This window comes from Leptodactylus fuscus, chromosome 5, assembly GCF_031893055.1.
Source record: "Leptodactylus fuscus isolate aLepFus1 chromosome 5, aLepFus1.hap2, whole genome shotgun sequence".
NCBI lineage: Eukaryota > Metazoa > Chordata > Amphibia > Anura > Leptodactylidae > Leptodactylus > Leptodactylus fuscus.
The window spans coordinates 199302778-199322820 of record NC_134269.1 but is presented as its reverse complement, the minus strand read 5'-3'; the positions used below and the strand labels follow the sequence as shown (position 1 = coordinate 199322820).

The window sequence follows — 20043 nt, the reverse complement described above, 5'->3', positions numbered from 1 at the left end:
TTTGCTTAAATCTGTTTTATTCCCATGCTCTTAATTTTTGAAAAAAATAAAAATAAAAAAATAAAACAAAAACAAACAAACAAACAAAAAAATATTCACAAAAAAAAATCAAAAAAATCAAAAACATAAGTTATAAAAAAAATGACACTGCATTCTCTTATCCGGCACGACATCATTATTAAACATCCACACATCCACGTTACGGTTACCACAGGTGTACAATACACTGAGGAGAAGGAGGGGAGCAGGGGAGAGACACTTTGTGCATTTTATATGGAGTTTCCTTAGAGAAAGAACATTGACAAATATCTGGCTTAGGGTCGATTATTTCGTCATAGTATTGAATCAGAATGGAGACAACAAACCACTGTTAAAGCTACGACCAGAATATTTAGCTTTCTTTCACTTTTCGAGAGAATACGTTTCGTGACTGGCGAGCCAACTTACTCGGAAGGGCCCAGTTGATACATTGTCGCACTATTAGGTATCTGGGGGGGTGGGGGGTTATTCGTTTATCTTACATAGCATATAGATACATGGGGAGCTAAAAGATTGCAGATAAATAAGACTGACCAACTGATCAAAGCGTATGATAAATACAGCTATTGTGGGAATAGTCACTGATGGAGGCAATGTTGCGTATTTCGTTCGATCACTTGGATGGGGTCTTTTCATTCTACAGAAGGAACAAATAAATCAATAAAGGATGTTTTTTGTTTTTTTTATCTGGACAACCATTGAGAGTCATGCACTTGAACCAGTTTATCAAACTGTGGCACACAATCATTTGACACAATGTAGCGGCGGATATATATTTATATATTTACATATAACCTTTTTAAGTGGTTAACCCTTATTATTTTAATACCTAATAGTTTAATAATTCCTCTCTCCCGCCTCTCCCCCTAGACTCTTCCTCTGCAAATACCTGTTTTGCAGTGGTAAAGGATCACCGATCTCAGTGTAGACCACAATACATCTCCCCCATCTGCGGTGACTACCAAAAAATTTTAGAAAACTTTACCTCCACTAAATCTCTCTATAAAGTGGACACTGGAAAATCCTGTGCAAGTTCAAGTACATACAACCCGCATAATCCAGAGCGAAGATTGCAACTCATCCATGTGTATTAGGTCTTTGTGTCTCTTGCAAAACGTTTCTGGTCCTTTATCAAAGTCAAAAGTCCACAGGGCACAATGGTTTGATGCTCGGTCCATCAGCTGTTGTATTGACAAGCATTCAAACTAGATCCCGGACTTTGTAAGCTGCTATATCCAAAAGTTGAATGTTGCTTGGATTTAAGTCTAAGGCTAGCCAAGCTGGAATTACAGGTGTCCCTATAAACGGTGTAGGGGGAACCAGGAGGTCCATATGGACATGCTGTTGAAGACATAGCTGAGTTGAGCGAGGACCCGCTGATATTATTAAGATTATTGATATTATTTAGGCTTGAATTTGGCATGCCAGGTACACCAGAGTGCCCCATACTGGATGGCATACTCATTGAGGAGATAGAGCTTGGGCCAGAAAACATGGACTGAGAAGACAAAGGACTCATTGAGTTGAAGAAAGTGAAGCTTTTAGTAGACAGTGGAGCAGGAGTCAGGCTTTTGGTCGCCCAGTTGTTGTATGGATATCCTGCATACATGTCATCATAGGGTTGCATGAGGCCGCTGAATTGTGGGACATAGCCATTCTTACAAAGGTCCATCTGCTGGTTACGTTCCCTTTTCCTCCACTTGGCTCTGCGGTTTTTGAACCAGACCTGCAAAGTAAAAAAAAAAAGGAAAAAAAAAAGAAAAAAAAAAAAGGTTAAGTCATAAGTGTGACCACACCATACAAAGGTCACCCACAACCATCTAGAGGAGACCTCTGACAACACCTACACTTGGCTGACCTCAATAATAATACAAGAACAACTCTAAGGGTCAAGCGGCCAAAGAAGACAAACATTTCAAACCCAAATGGGAAGCATTTAGCAATTTCCTTACAACCGTTTGTGTTGGTGGAATAATGAAGTAGGCTTACTAGATGATGTCTGGTGCTCTGGATGTCTTAGATCTATAGGGGAAATATTAATCAATAAATCACAGTCATGCTTATAAAGGGAATTAATAGGCTCCTCCAGAGTGAGGCTTGAGAGAACCGAGAGCGGGACGTCGATGGTAGAGGAAATTAGGATATCTACCTTTACTTTATCATTTAATAGGCCTGGATTAAATCTAGCATGTCTAACGTTTTACAAGCAATACATAGACCCTCCCTTGTTCTCCCTCCATATTCAGATGGAACCGTGAAATAACATTGTATCTGTTATTATAGATCACTTAGTGGATAAAGGACTAAATAGGTTATTATAGACATTCATTTCGGAGAAGAAGTCAACAAAAATAGAACCAATTATAGGTCGAAATAAATCCATGTTATTTACCATAGTTCCATAATTATTACATTTCCTGTACGTACACGGATGTTCCGAAGTGTGGCTTAAGGCAATCATGTTAACTCCATTCTTTTGACGTGTTCTATGATAAGTGTTTATTATTTATTTATATTGTTTTGTAGCATTGATTGAATGAATCGTCCGCCATCATTGCCACTTTTTGCCCCAAGTTTAGCTATGGATTAGGATTTGCAGCTCCCCCATCTCATGTAATATAGGTTATTTTTTACATGACACCTATACTACACTATGTAGCAACAGCAAAACTTCTAATGGTGATTTCCCATTTTATTAATTTGATTCTATGTACAGCTGCTTCCACCCCTGCTCTGGATTGCAAGACCCTTCTGTCCCTGCCTTTAATTTGGCCCCTCTAGTTATGGCAGCCCCTAGTTTCTATAGTATATTAATTGGCCATGGTAAATGTTTTATCAAGGGCTTTTCTCTAATAATATAGTGTGCATAATAAAAATCCCTGCTTACAGATCATAAAAGCAAGGATTGGATTAGTCATGTTGAAGCCCAATCTTCCCACTGCCCTTTGGATATGCTGTGTATACAGGTAGAACTCATTAGGATTTACGGCCCTGACCAGTTGCAGTTGCATCTGCTCACATAGCCTTGGCTTTGCTTTACTTTTACAGAAAACACTCAGGGAACAAATAACGACTTTACAAAAAGCATTCCTAATTAAAAGGGTATTTGCAGCAGAAACTTAGCAGACAGAACCATTCATCATAGGCAGTTTCCGTAAGTAAAAGCCCCCTTAAAGGAAAAAACAAAAAATCATTAGGAGGGAAAACTGATTTATATAATAGTATTATGTGGAATCTTACAATTATTAGGATTGTGTTATTATTTTTCATTGTGCTTTGTGTACACTATATATATATATATATATATATATATATATATATATATATATAATTATATATCTATTTATTCATTTATTTATTTGTATTTTTTAAATCTTACATTGATACATTGATTTGTCCTGTCTGTGATGAATATTTTACCACAATGCAATGTTAGATTGATCTACAGGAAATGTCTTCCTATATATCATAGGTTGCCAGACTAAAATTACTAGCTTGCAATATTTACAGGCTACATTTATGTAAAAGATGCATTTAGAAGGCAAGGCTATTATTTGATGGCCAATATAAGTTTACTAAACTATGACATTGTACCATTTTACTCCAATTCTTATAACATTTATTTTATATAACATGCACTTTATTATCTATCTATCTATCTATCTATCTATCTATCTATCTATCTATATATATATATTTTTTTTTTATTTATTTATTTTCTTAATTATATTATAATATATAATATATTACAATATATATAATATTTTATACAACGCATATTATATGTATATATATATATATATATATATAATTTATTATATTATAATATATAATATATTATAATATATATATATAGTATTTTACTTAACACACACACACACACACATATATATATATATATATATATATATATATATATATATATGACACTATTTTATGTACTATACAATTGAAGGAAAACCTGAGTCACTGATTTAATGAACACTTAGGATTGTTGTAAACTATATTATCTATATTTTTATTCTACCATTATAATATTATATAATCTGAGCTCACACTTGAACCGCTCTTATAACCAACTATAAACATATATACATATGCAAAGATAAATTAAATCTATATGGAAATTTTTGTAAGCCTATTTTAATGTTTATATATATTTATGTATATATTATGTAAATGTAAAATATATTTGTCCTAGAATCTTATCAGAAACTGTATTATTCGATAAAGTCTTGTATCCCTGTCCCTGTACTTTAGGTATGTAAAGTGGAATCATTTTTGGATCTATTTATTTATTACTATACTTCATATTTTTATTTATGAACTCTTTTATATCAGTCATGAACTTAAATTGACAGATTTTTTGCTGTCCCTTCTATTTCAATCTTTCCATGGATTATTATATTTAGTTTTTTTTACACTAATAGTAATTGCTATTTTGTAATGTAAAAAAAAACCATAAGAACTAAAATAATTCAAACATTGTAAAATTGAAGCCATAAGTTCCATCCTCCTTCGTTGAAATAAACCTAATTTGTTTTCTAGGAATCTTCTAATTCCTTGTGCAACCTATTTCCTCAGTGTATTTACCTCTGAATAAAGTAATACCATTTTTATCTTGGAAACGTTTTTTTTTCTGTCTAGAGCAATGTCTTACTATGTAAATCACAAACACCCCCTTCTTCCCATTTTAATATGAATTTACATACTAGCGGAACTTTCTTTGCATACGCAAATCTGGAGTTTTGTATCGTAGTAACACAAAAACTGAATACATTTAGGAATTATATTTAAAAAAATGCAAGTGACTAGTTAGTTTAATAATACAATTTCCATAAGACGCCTGTATTATTATTATTATTATTATTTATTTATATAGCACCATTAATTCCATGGTGCTTTACATTTGGGATTTCGGGTTTAGTGCAAAGAGGTTTTTCTGAGCCAATTTAATATTTATCTTTTTTTGGAACACCATGTTTAATCGTATTAAGATCGGTTCCCAATTTATTTATTTTTATCTTTTGAATTTTATTTTTCATATTTTTTACAGATCCCTTATACTTTCTGCTTGGGATTTGATATATATGGGGTTATTGCGAATGATTTCATATATATTTTAAGTCCTGCAGATACAATAGGAGGCAAAAAAAAAAAAAGTCTAAATCTGCTATTTAGGAGTAACAATAAAGAATAAAATTTAATTTTTTTTTAGATACAACCACTAGATAAATAAAATAAATATAAGCCACTTCTGTGCTATTTTTCTATCTATCTATCTATCTATCTATCTATCTATCTATCTATCTATCTATCTATTATGTATCTTATCTATCTATCTCCTATCTATCTATCATGTATCTATCTATCTATACAGACATAGAAAGATAACACACTATATCTATTTCATATCTATCTATCTATCTATCTCTATCTCATATCTATCTATCTATCTATCTATCTATCTATAAATTTGTATCTATCTATATATATCTATATAGATCTCTCTCTCTCTGTATACATATATATATATATATATATATATATATATATATATAAAACTAGATCTCTCTCTCGATAGATAGATAGATAGATAGATAGATAGATGTGTATATATACTTTTACAGAGATCCATTGCTAGTATTTACAGTCAATCTTTCATACCAGTATATTAATGCATCATCTTGGTAGCCATAGAAGAGAGACAGGACTCAAAAATCCAGCAGCTTATTGAAGTTTCCACTGCCTAACCTGAAGCAATGCGTGTTCACAAGGAGTCACAAAAAGCCCCCGGTAAACGCAGCGTACACATAGAAAAACACCACATTTCCTTGGACCACCATAGACTTCACATACATGCATCTTATGTAAAATATCCTACTGAGCAGTACAGAATAACAACTGCTTGACCTTACGCAACAAGATTTAACTGTTATTTTTTACATGAAAATCATTTCCGTTTCTTCATTCTTTTATTAGGGGCCCTATGAAATGAACCTTTCAATCTGGCTTTGCCTAGAGGTTCAGCCGTGGGTTTCAAGTTTTCCATCTCGTCTTTGTTTGGGGCCAGTGCTGTTTTAATGTGTCTCTGTGCCACGTTATATTGGGTTTAAGAAAATTAGAAAGCAGGAGCGAAGGAGCAACATTATTGGGGTATTTTAGGCACAAAGGGATTGGGGTCTGGAAATGTGTTCCTGAAATCATCCTAATTGTGTATTAATAGTAGTATTACTATTAGATTTAGTGACAGCCCTACTGTATGGAAGAATAATACTATGTAACGAAATTTTCATTTATGTAACAATTTTCTGACAAATTGCAGAAAACCTGTAGTCTATGAATTGTCAGACACTAAACAAACCATACCTACTGTAATGTCAACTATTTCCCTTATCTACGTTTTTATTTACTCATTAAATGGACTGTAAAAGGAAGTCTTGGATGGAGATGAAATAATTCACATAGGTTTGTATAGAATAATTTAATAGAATAGTTTTTTTTCTCGAAATAATAAATAATAACCATCTTAAGTCATTGTAGTAGCAATAGCTAGATAGACCTCTGCATCCCTGAATGTAGAGAGTTGTAAGAATAGGTTATACTTCTGTATTACCAGATGCGGGCCATGCTAAAGGAATTTGTGCCTATGAAATAATAGGTGTCCTACTAGGCCTTTAGTTATTTTACATTTGGTTCGTGCTGGTTTTGTATCAGTGTCTCTATTGACCCCTCGGTTCACTATTACCTATGACTTTACTGGCTATGACAAAATGTTCAATAAGAGGCGAATAAAAAAAATGAAGTATTTCTACAATGTAACCGAGCTCTGAAAGTCAACAGTGTATAGTGAGTAAAGGAAACAGATCAGATTTCATAGTTATGGATTTTCCATTGCAGGTCCCCACTTCCCTCTCTGCTCCTCATTATGTGTTGGACATGCTGAGAATATCTATCTATCTATCTATCTCCTATCTACCTGTCTATTATTCTATTATTGTATTATCTATCTATCTATCTATCTATCTATCTATCTATCTATCTATCTGTTTATCCTTGTATTATCTGTCTATCTACCTATCTGTCTATTCTTATATTATCTATCTATCTATTATTGTATTATCTATCTATCTTTCTATCTATCTATCTATCTCCTATCTACCTGTCTATTATTCTATTATTGTATTATCTATCTTTCTATCTATCTATCTATCTATCTATCTATCTCCTATCTACCTGTCTATTATTGTATTATCTATCTATCTTTCTATCTATCTATCTATCTATCTATCTATCTGTTTATCCTTGTATTATCTGTCTATCTACCTATCTGTCTATTCTTATATTATCTATCTATCTATCTATCTACCTGTCTATCCTTGTATTATCTATCTGTCTACCTATCTCATATCTATCTATCTATCTATCTATCTATCTATCTATCTATCTATCCTTGTATTATCTATCTACCTGTCTATCCTTGTATTATCTATCTGCCTATCTATCTATCTATCTATCTATCTATCTATCTATCTATCTATCCTTGTATTATCTATCTATCTATCTATCTATCTATCCTTGTATTATCTATCTATCTATCTATCTATCTATCTATATCTATTCTTGTATTATCTATGTATCTATCCAACTACCTGTCTACCCTTGTATTATATATCCATCTACCCATAAATGCATGCCTATATATATATATATATCTGTGTGTGTGTGTTTGTGTGTGTATATATGTATATATATGTGTGTGTATATATATATATATATATATATATATATATATACACACACACACACACACACACACACTACACACACACACAATCTACACACACATTTACCCCCTATTAATACACACAGATACAATGTTGCTCTTACCCTGACTCTGGCTTCCGTCAGGTTTGTCCACACTGCTATCTCCTCTCTCATACTCATGTCAGGGTAGCGATTCCTCTGAAAGGTGGCCTCCAGCTCCTGTAGTTGTTGGCTGGTGAAGTGAGTTCTCTGTCGACGCTGCTTTTTCTTTTTGGAGGGGTCATCCACGTTGCCATCTTCACTTTTTGGCTCTCCACTCCTGTCTTTTTCTGTGGACAGTGCAGAGCCATACATTGGTAACAAAGCAATACTGGGGGGGAATGCACAAACCTGCACACGGCACTATACCAATAATGTAATGTTATGTAATTGAACAGACAAGTTATATTCTGGTTTATATGATCAATGTGCCACAAATCACCATTGTAATCATACAGGACCATTAGGTGATTAAACTATGTACAACTATAGAATTTTAAATTCTATTTAAGATATTTAAAATACAAACCCAGGATTAAACCAATGAGAAATGAAAATACTTAGTATTTTATTTAAACAGGCATTAACATAAACCTTTACCATAAAATATTCCGTATTATAGTTATACTACAAAGACAGTAATGTTTCATTTCTATGTAATGTCAATGTGTACAGAAGAACTGTCTGAATCTGAAAATTGTTAATTAAAATGAAGTTATACCGCCCCTCTATTACTATTACTACTCAGACTACTACAAATATAGAGCGACAGTAATAGTATTAATACAGAATTCTAGTATTAATATGCAATCCTGTATTCTTTTATAGCTACAGTTACAGTATAATATACTAATATTTTATACTAATTTTCAGATGAAACAAAATAGTCATAGAATTAAAGCCGTAAATATAAAATAAATGCAACTATTTTGATTATTTTAATCTCATTACTTACTATTATAACCTTGAGATAATAGAACAGAACTGTATTAAGGCATGTGTGATAGAAATAATAATAATATAATAATAGAATACTAGTAGCATTGCTATTGCATTTCGCTATTCTTTTGGAAGAATAAAGGAACAAATATTGATGTTCCTTGAATTACAAGGCCCTTTCAGTAGCTGCTTTCAATAGGCCACAGAGCAAAAAAAAAAAAAAAAAACCCTCTGGGAGTTTGTGATATTTCTGTGAGGTTACCTAAACTGACCTGTCTAATTTTTATATGTCTGAAGAAGGGAGAATGCAGACAAAGCATGCAAGTTATTATTATTATTGCTCAGAACTGATATGGTACGATAACAATGTATCGAAAGATAATCAATCTGGAATTTATCTATCCGTATATATGGACATGTATAGATAGCGAGGTCACAGTAAGCGTATAATAATAATAATTCTATTAGATGACTATGTGACCTCTAACGTGGATACTAGTACAAGGCCTCACTTAAGTCATGTAAAACTATCGATGTCTACAGATTTTCCCTAGATTTGATTCAGTGTAAGATGACTGCAAATATCTACATATAGATATGATATATATATATATATATATATATATATATATATATATATATATATATTTTTAATTTATATATATATATATATTAAAATTTATATATATATATATATATATATATATATATATATATATATATTTGTTATATAATCTTGTAAACCCACCAACTTTGAAATAAAACAGATCAAACGAAAACTAAGCTGTTTTAAATATATATATATATATATATATATATATATATATATATATATATATACAGGAATAATATGTATATATATATATATATATATATATGAATAATAACAGCACCAACCTAAACCCATATAAAAAAGAAACTACAACAAAATAACACTAACACTGCGTTATAAAGATACAATGTAACAATTATCTTAGCTATGCATTAACTAAAGTGAGCATCAAGTCTTTCTGTATTCTTCAATATGTTAGTAAAGCTAGATTTCCTCCTTATATCCTAGTGTACAGTATTACTAGTGAACTATATACAATAACCTATGTGTTTGGTAAACATTCGGTGTGAGGCGTACGGATAGGATTTCATAAACTATCTTGTTAATTAATAGTATTACCTGCAAGTTCGGTATCGGATGATTCGCTGGCTGAATTCTCAATTGGATCTCTAGTTTCAGTTGATCTTTGCAAATGGAAGTTGGAGGCCATGTCGTGAGACGGCTGGGGTCTTAAACTTTCAGGCAACCTCTCCAGATTCATACCCCCTTTAAAAGAATCCATGACAATACTGCTCATGAAAACTGGTATTCCACAAGATCCTATACAAACCAAGTCACATCCAGGTTCTGTCCTTGTAAAGGTTGGAGACCCATAAAAACTGACTTGGGGGAAAAAAAAAAGTTCCTTCTCCTTACTTTTTTTAGGCAGTCGACTGTATGTAGTTTCCCAAGCAGAGATACATTAGAGTGTTAGGAAGTACAAGCTGCTGGCTTGATAGTTTTTTAGCTAAAGAGATTAAAGGAGCTGCCCTAGTAGAAGTGGCTGCAGTCTACTGGAGCACCGCCCAACTGAGCTTAATACCTCCCTGTCTTACTAATAAATTACTATGTGCAGTCTTCAGCCCAACCTACAGTCTAGCTAAGGAGCAGCCTGAAAACTCCCCATAGATCTTTGGAGCTGCTCTCTAAGGTATCTAAGCTTTACTGGCAAGGCCTTTCTTAAAGAGACACCAATCCCTCTAAATAACCTTACTTCCCACCGTCAAGGGGATATCTCTGAGAATCAATGTGCAGAGAATAATTAGCTTTGTTTTTCATTAGTTCAGACCTGCTCTTTTTTTTTTTTTTATGGCTATGATGTCCCTTGAACTTTACAACTTAGGTGATTTATATGGTTTTGTATGGCTCTGAATACCTTGCCTTACTTCAAATATTGATAGACTCTTAAGTAAATATATACTTTCATACCATTCAACATACCATTCAACTATTCATGGCAGCCTTGCCGGTAACAACTAGATAACTTAAAGAAGCAGTTCCAAGGATCTTTGGGGAGTTTGCAGACTACTCCTTAAGTAGACGGCAGATTGGGGGTACTGATGGTATATAGTAATTCATTAGGGGGGGAGTACGATGATGGAAATAGTCTCTGCCAACTTTGTTTTGTATTATTGCAAAAATGAATACATTGAACGAATATATCTTAAAAAAAGAAAAAAAAATATATAAATAAATAAAAATAAAATAAGAAAATAAAATAAAATATAAAATAAATAAATAATAAAAAAAAATAATAAAATCGTAAGACACTCTAAAAAAAATAAATAAATTACAGCGATGTGTAAAGCAGCAATTTTAATCTAAAATAAATAAATATATATATATTATACAGATTTAAGTGCATGTTAAATATTACTAATTTTGTCACGGTTTATGGACATGTATATATATATATATATACATATATATATATATATACACACACACACACACACACACACACACATATATATATTAAACTATCCAATAAATAAACAATATATTCATACATTTCTTTGTCTCCTTGTTACAGCATTAAATTAATAACAATCTCAGAATTCTCAATGTATCATTTTAATGTTCTAACAAGTTTTATATAATTTGATTTATTTTAGAATTTTATATTTATATTTGTTTATTGTCAATATTTTATGTTTTTATTCTTCAGGCCATGTATTTGCAAGTATCTCCATTTTCTGAACAAAAATCAGGTTTTAGAACCGCAATCCTACAGCAGATTAAGAAGCGTAAGACGTTGCCATGCGACCCATCTTCTGCTGCGACTTGTTGTTCTACTGCATGTGTAGAATCTATCTTTGTTTTATTAAGACAAGCAGAATTCTTAGTAGAATAATCATTTCTATTTTATTCCATAGAGCAGGTTTAGTAGAAAATTCTCTAGACACGTAAAGGTATCTATGGGAAAAGTAAATTTCCAGGGTTCTGCTCTCTGAAAATGAAATATGCCACTTGTTTCTTTAGTGACTATAACATGCGAAGAAACAGCTGACGTTTGGTTCTAAATTGTCTTTAATATGTAACAAAAGCAGACAGAGGACAAAAACATTTTCATTGCTTGCACTTCTTCAAGGCTGCGTAGTTTACACCTCCATAATGCTGGACTACACAGAACACACACACTCACAAGTCAATATTGTGTAGCTTGCCACTTCATACAAGACAAAGCACAGCAGGTTAGGGCCATTCAATGGTAAGATAAACACATGTAGAGTGAGTGGTGAGGACCTGCAGTCTGTGGACCAGGGCTTGATAAGGGAATGTGATAAGATTAAATGTGTTTGCCTAGACACTGTCTAGGTTTTCTATTCTGTAGAGACCTTGAGACGCAGAAGAAATGTATACATCTCCTTTTCTATAGATAAAGTAATAATTCCAAAAACATTCAACTCATCTATACACACTAGCAAAGAAATAAGCAGCATTGAAAGACAAATCTCTGGATTATCAACTGTCTGTGGCCGTAAAACTATAAACGTTTACAAGTACAATATATAACTAATAACTATAAGTATGGGCAAGTCATGTCAATATAACAATAAACTTCTATAGTTAGTAAAGTAACAAACTATAATATAATACAATCTATTAGAATAACAATGAATAGCATTCCATCTACAAATGTATCTATCTACGCTACACATTGTCATAATGTCAAATTATATTCATATTCCTATTCAGCAGACCAATGGACGACTCTATGTTCCTAAAGCAATCGCAATGAATTAACCAGTTAAGTGCTGGAGAGACCTGTTCCACTAGGGTTGTTGTAGTCAGTAAGACCCACCTAGGACTCCACTGTTTAGCCAACAGGTAATCTTCCTAAATGCTCTGCTGTCTGCTGCGAGCTGCTCCCTGGAGCTATATGAAATTTGTGTATAGACTCAAATCAATTAGGCAAATCCTCTTAATGCTATAGGGGAAAAATCACATAGATTGCAAAGGGATGGTATAAATCCTCTCTATAGGTCTACTGCATCTGATCACTATCACAACTAAAATAAAGAGGAGAACAGAGCGCAGTGGCCCACTGAAACTAGTTGTGTATCCAGAATGATTGGAATTAGACTACTAGGTGACGTTGACGTGCAGTTATACATAGTCTTTGTAATTGTGTATGTGTATATTTTCCAGTTAGATAGAGAAAACCTTAAAAATGGATGTAATATGCCATTGTATTGACCTGCAAAACAGAATAGTAAATTACACCTATACGTAATGTTATTAATGGGGTATGTAATATATGGACTGATATAAAGTTCAAGGCCACTAGAGGGAGAAATAGGGCTCTAGATTGGGTTGTTTTTCTTATACAATAATGACATTATTCTTTGCTGATTCTGTCTATCCATCTATCTATCTGATCTATCTATCTATCTATCTATCTATCTATCTATCTATCTATCTATCTATCTATCTACTGATGTATCTAAACTATCTATCTATCTATCTATCTATCTATCTATCTATCTATCTATCTATCTATCTATCTATCTATCTACTGATCTATCTAATCTATCTATCTATCTATCTATCTATCCATATACTGTATATGTTATTGTTTATGTTTTCCTATGACTCACCAAACTGAACAGAGTAGCTGTAGACTAAAGACAATGGCATATTTTTGTTGATACGATAATACAACAATCTCAATAGGGCTTTCACAACACTTTGTAACACTGAAAGACATTTGTTTCATTATCATAACCCTATAGCTTTGTTATATCTGAAGCTCCAAACAAAATGGAAATCAAAAGAAAAACAATTTATCTCATGCTGAAAATGAGGATCAATCCAATAAATTTGCTTGTGAATTGCAGTTCAAAATATACGTCTAAGAGTTCCCAACAATTCATAGTTTTCCAAAAAGTATATTGTATCATTTTGAGAGAAACACATTAAAACCTCAGATATTTTTTGACAAAACCCCCCCGACAAAACGCAGATTTTTCAAAAATTTGAACTTGCCAATATAGGTAAAGATTCTTCTAGTTATTACAAGTCTAAGAAACCTGTAAACATATTTATAGGACTTAGTTGAATAGATAGAATATATGAGTCAAAATGTATCAATTTTCCTTTTATTCATATTTTTTTGTTATTCCTAACAATAATATTCTATATATATTGTATATAATGGTAAGATTAAATAAAGCGCACACACACAACTTTAGTATGTATTTTATGTGTTCCTATGTATTTAGTTTGTTTTGCTGATTGTTATGTAATAGTAATACAGAAATAAACAGGTAAGGCATAAATCTATCATAAGTAACTTATGTGTGTAGAATAGTGTCTAATTGTAATATATTTATAGAACGCACCAGAAAATTGTATTATTTATCATTTTAATCATGTTTTCTAATAATATATAAGAAGCTACAAAATAATATATAAATTAAAAAAGACACATTTTGCTTTCTTTTTATAGTTAAGCACACCAGTGTACTAAACAAAATATATATATATGGTAACTTTATAACTTATAAGACATATGTTCAGGAATGGGATTTAGATGATCTATTAACAGTAATACTAATAAAGATAATATTTAGATGTATCCAAACATATAGCTATAACACATATTTTATTATTTTATATTTATATATATATATATTAGTGAGGATTTATTATATATACATATATATCTTATATATATATATTGTATGTGTGTGTGTGTATATATATATATATATATATATATATATATATATATATACATATATGTCATATATGTATATAAGACATATCCATATATATATATATATAAGACACATCCATCATTGACATTATTTATCTTGTGGTATAGGAAAAATTAGATCTCATACAAATGTATAGATGACATGTAAATATCACATGCATCAACGTGTCCATTTTAGGATATTTGTTACAATCCTTAGTAACATAATTTGTCAATTTGACACTGTTTTATATGGACATAATACAGATTATTATTATTAGATTATTTAATAATTTGCAACATGTGTATTTTGTGTAATGTAAAGTCTTGCAATAGTGCAACGAAAACATTAATCTGGACATGGCAGCTTTATTACTGAAGGAGGAGGGCAGCTTGGATTTCGTAGAAATAATTAGAATTAGGAGTATGTAATATATTAATAGAGACAATATTACAAATTGGTAATGTATAATTAAGAATTTGATATATTGAAGCCAATGATATATATATTTATTTACAGACACTATATATATATATATATATATATATATATATATATATATATATATATATATATGCTATATAACTATTCTAAAGCAAATGATAGTTGTATAAAGTGCTGGAGTCCTGTTCACTCTCATCCAGATCTGTATGTTGGCTGTAATATAGATCTGGTTTATTTGTGTTATTTGTGGAAGTTGTTCTACTAGTCTCACAAAATGATAATGATATTAATAACAACTTGAAAGTGTGTGTACATGGAGAGGAAGCTCTGGAGCATTGTCAATGTAACCAACAGAATTTATGTAATAGATACATTACAATAACATATGTACACAACAGAGTACACAACATTTGCTTTCATACAAACTATATACTGCCTATTTACAGATGCACTGTCTATCTAGTATCTTTCTGCATTTATACACTTTATAGAAAGGGAGATAATGGAGTAGAATTTAGTAAAACCCAGGAGTGTGTTGTATTTAATTTTTGCTATAATATTCAATAAAGACTGAACAACCCAACTGATGTCATTTGATGTAAGCACTGAGGAATATATATATATATATATATATATATATATATATATATATATATATTACCATTGATCTATTAAACAGTAAACATTCAGAGCAATAGCTGTTAAGAACCTTTTCTATAATATCTATCTATCTATCTATCTATCTATCTATCTATCTATCTCATATCTATCTATCTATCTATCTATCTATCTATCTATCTATCTATCTATCTCTACATATCTATCTATCTATCTATCTATCTATCTATCTATCTATCTCTATCTCTCTCTCTCTATCTATCTATCTATCTATCTATCTATCTATCTATCTCATATCTATCTATCTCTCTATCCATCTATGTATCATTCACACCTAACAAGCTGTTGACACATTGTTGCTGCTGAGCCAATAGCCTCCCTCTATCTATGTTAATTTCATGTACAGGGTTAATGATATCATCAACTACTTCTGAAGCCAAACATACACAAGCTATGCAAGTTATACAATAAGGACATTTCCATGACCTACCAAACCCATAAAATAACCGATTAATGACATGGCCAATCCCTAATAACCAAATGAACTGTAATCTTAGGCAAAGCATAAAGCTTACATTATACAAGGTCTTTGTTCCTGGCCAAAGCTCCTATATCACTGCAGAGGGGGCATTGGGGTGACCTGCACTCTATGAATTACACAAAGTTCCTCAAGTAGTGATATTTACCTATGCATAGAATCTAATGACAAATATATTGGACATGTTAATATAATATTTTTCTAATCGTTTGATAGTGTTTTTATGAATTCAGCTGACTTTGGATCCACAAAAACTAATATATTATTGTATTGGTAAATGTATATTTGGATCAGTCACTGTGCAGGGTCCATTCTTATGTAATCTCATTGAATGTGGTCCATTTTTGGGTTCAATATTAACAAACAAAATAATAATAATAATAATAATAATAATAATAATAATAATAATAATAATAATATACTAACATAATATAAAAATAACTAATATAAATAATAATAATAATAATAATAATAATAAAAATAAATAGCAACAAAACACTAAAAATTACAAAAATGTTGCAAAAAAGGCAACATTTATGATCTATCTATAGCTATTTCGTATAGTTACATAGAATTATATGTATATAACTATTTTATCTATTACAGGAAAAAAATTGAATAAATGATTTAGGGATTAATTTCATTTTATTCATTATTATTTTGTTTAATTTCATTTTATTGATACAATTTTGGAATGTTTTATTATGTTTTATCAGTATGATCTATAATTATATAATCTAGAAATAGATTATTAGATTATTTATAGATTGTATTGAGGTCAATAGATTATTCGATTATTTGGAGGTCAATAGATTATTCGATTATGTATAGATTATAGATAGGTCAATAGATTATTCGATTATTTATAGATTATATATAGGTCAAAAGATTATTCGATCATATATAGATTATATATACGTCAATAGATTATTCGATTATTTAGAGATTATATTTAGGTCAATAAGCTATTTCTAGATTATATCGAGGTCATTACCACAATTCTTTCTATTTCGTCTTATTTTGTGGTTGACTTGGTTTTTATTTGTAAGCGAATAACATTGAGTGAAACTTACACACACAAATAAACAAAAGCTACAACTTACCTAAGTCAACATAGGAGGGGGCATTCTTAGAAAGGCTAATCTCCATAGCAGCACCTCTGTCAATAAAATAACATGGCAATTGTTAGTATTTTTTTGTTTTTCGCCTTAAAAATGCAAAGCCTTGTGTATTAATTCTAGATACAATGTTTTCTATTCCTGTAATAATCGGGAGGGAGATTAAATGTAATTTAATTCACATTGGAACCACCAGCAACTCCTTTTATTTCGATTTAATTTAATAGTGTAACATGCGGTCTCCTTCTTGGCATTTCTGTAATAATTGTACGGTATAAGGCGGACACTTTTTTAATTAAAACAATAAAAACAGTGGAAAATAGTAACACATTGTAAAAACCATAATTCTACATAACCGTCCAGAGTTGCACAAATGAGGCTTTAATCAGGTACTAATTGTACAGTAGCTCGCGTTCATTTGCATGAAGTTCCTGTCCATACAGAACATTGTTCAATAGATTTTCCTTTCTTTTTTTTTTTTTTCTATGGGAGTGTTAAGGAGGAAGATGGGGGAGGGTGAGCTGTATAATTCTTTATGGCTAACACTCTCATTTGGATACATAATACTGACAGATCATAACTTCTCCTTCACCCCTATTCATAATTATCAGAAGAAGAAATAATGAAGTCGCCCGTGTCATTATTCTTTTAACAATTTGTGGTTTCCCCTCTCAGAGATACCGATCTGTTACAATGAAACCTATAGTAGATCTCAACTCTTTTTTTTCTTTATGATGATCAATTCCTAATGTTGATGATCTGAATTCCGATCTTTCCTTAAGAACCGTTCAGCCTTTTACTGCCCCAGTAATGAACATTATTAAACAAAACATAAGGCGTCTTATGAGGGGGGAAAAAAATCTTTTCCCTGCCCCTTGTAAGTATTACATTTATTAGGCATTATAAAATGTGTGTCTTGTCAGGTCGCTCCATGTTTTGCATGGCATTGAATTTTGTGAGGAAGTCCTTGATATTGTAGAATAATAACATCCATAAATACTGCAAGGCTACCTATATGGTGAGATCCAGTCCAAGAACAAACTGTTTTTTTGCTTAAATCCTTAAATTTGTGAAGTGAGCTAAAGCCCCATTGGAATTATATTTTCTAACATATTTGTCAGATTTGACGAAGTGCAGGGGCACTAAAGAATTTATACAAGGTATAAAGATGTCAAGGACTTGACTTCAAGGCTGTGCTAAGAAATCAGCCCTACAAAAAAAGAAGACCTTGTCTGGAAAATGTGGACTTCTAGAAGCTTGCTCCCCCATTAACAATGGAGATGATGTTATTTCTCCTATCTATCTATCTATCTATCTATCTATCTATCTATCTATCTATCTATCTATCTATCATATCTATCTATAGTCTATCTAACAATCTATCTGTATCTATCTTTCTCAAGGAGTTTCCTGCTTCTTATAACTCATTACTATAAGAAACTTGAATTTAGAACTCCAAGGAACAAGTCAGAATATCAACAGAGGCCTGATGGTATAAATATAGAATAGTCATTGAGCCTATTAAAATGGGCATCTGTATTAGGAGGTCACATATAATCCGGATGACTATCTAAATAATGACACACATTTTAAGTGGTTAAGGATAACCCAAGCAATTTTAGCTGTCAACTGTGCACAACAGAGAAGGTTGGAAGCGAGGGGCCTCTGTAAATTGGGGGCTAATCAGAGGCAAAAAAAAGGGGGAAGCAACCAGGAAACCTTAATGTGCAAACAGATGTTTGCAGGAGAATATATAATAAAAATAATTTAGGGGAAAAACAACACCATTCAAGTTATGGTTTATTTTTTAATAGTCAGTGTTGACTAAACAAGACACTGGCGGTAATAATAATACAAATAAGTATTCTTGCAATTGAATAATAATAGAATATAATAATACAAATAAGAATTCTTGTGATTTAATAATATATAATAATACAAATAAATACTCTTGCAATGAATAATATATATAATAATACAAATAAGTATTCTTGCAATGAATAATATATAATAATATAAATAAATATTCTTGCAATGAATAATATATATATTAATACAAATAAATATTTTTGCAATGAATAATACATATAATAATACAATTAAATATTCTTGCAATGAATAATATATAATAATATAAATAAATATTTGTGCAATTAATAATATATATAATACAAATAAGTATTCTTGCAATTAATAATATATCATAATATAAATAAGTATTATTGCAATGAATAATATATAATAATACAAATAAGTATTGTTGCAATGAATAATATATAATAATACAAATAAGTATTCTTGTAATGAATATATAGAAAAAAAACCAAATAAGTATTGTTGCAATTAATAATATATCATAATACAAATAGGTATTGTTGCAATTAATAATAGTAAAATAATAATAATAATAATAATAATAATAATAATAATGTACAAATAAGATTATTATACTAATAAGTATTCTTGCAATTAATAATATAATAATAATATAATATAATACAAATAAGGATTCTTGCAAATAATAAAAATAATAATAATATAATAGAAATAACTATTCTTACATTAATCACTTATTCTATTAGTAACAATAATAGTAAGTATAATGCAGCAACTAGCATATAAATTTACAATGTAAATGACAGATTGTAATAGCTGTACTCCATGCAGTGTATCTTAACCTAAGGGTAGATGACTTTCTATTTTGTTTCCTTATCAGCACTGTAGCTGCAGGATTTAACCTTAGCACAT

At 30.8% G+C, this 20043-nt stretch overlaps 1 protein-coding gene across 1 annotated transcript; it reads right to left on the bottom strand.

Annotated features, from left to right (window-relative positions):
• Window positions 1-517: 517 nt before the first annotated feature.
• On the bottom strand, window positions 518-17334 carry PITX1 (paired like homeodomain 1). The gene is made up of 4 exons (XM_075275041.1): window positions 17281-17334; window positions 9956-10102; window positions 7930-8135; window positions 518-1765 (listed from the first exon to the last, which is right to left on the bottom strand). Exons 1-4 carry the CDS (start codon window positions 17324-17326, stop codon window positions 1217-1219), a joined length of 948 nt encoding a protein of 315 aa, XP_075131142.1. The 5' UTR covers window positions 17327-17334; the 3' UTR covers window positions 518-1216.
• Window positions 17335-20043: the final 2709 nt, after the last annotated feature.

Coding starts and splice junctions, on each gene's coding strand:
- PITX1 (XM_075275041.1), bottom strand. CDS start 17,326: ATGGAGATTAGCCTTTCTAAGAATGCCCCCTCCTATGTTGACTTAG. Junction 10,103..17,280: donor CCCCTCCTATGTTGACTTAG/GTAAGTTGTAGC, acceptor ATTCTTTTAAAG/GGGGTATGAATCTGGAGAGG. Junction 8,136..9,955: donor ATCCGATACCGAACTTGCAG/GTAATACTATTA, acceptor CACTGTCCACAG/AAAAAGACAGGAGTGGAGAG.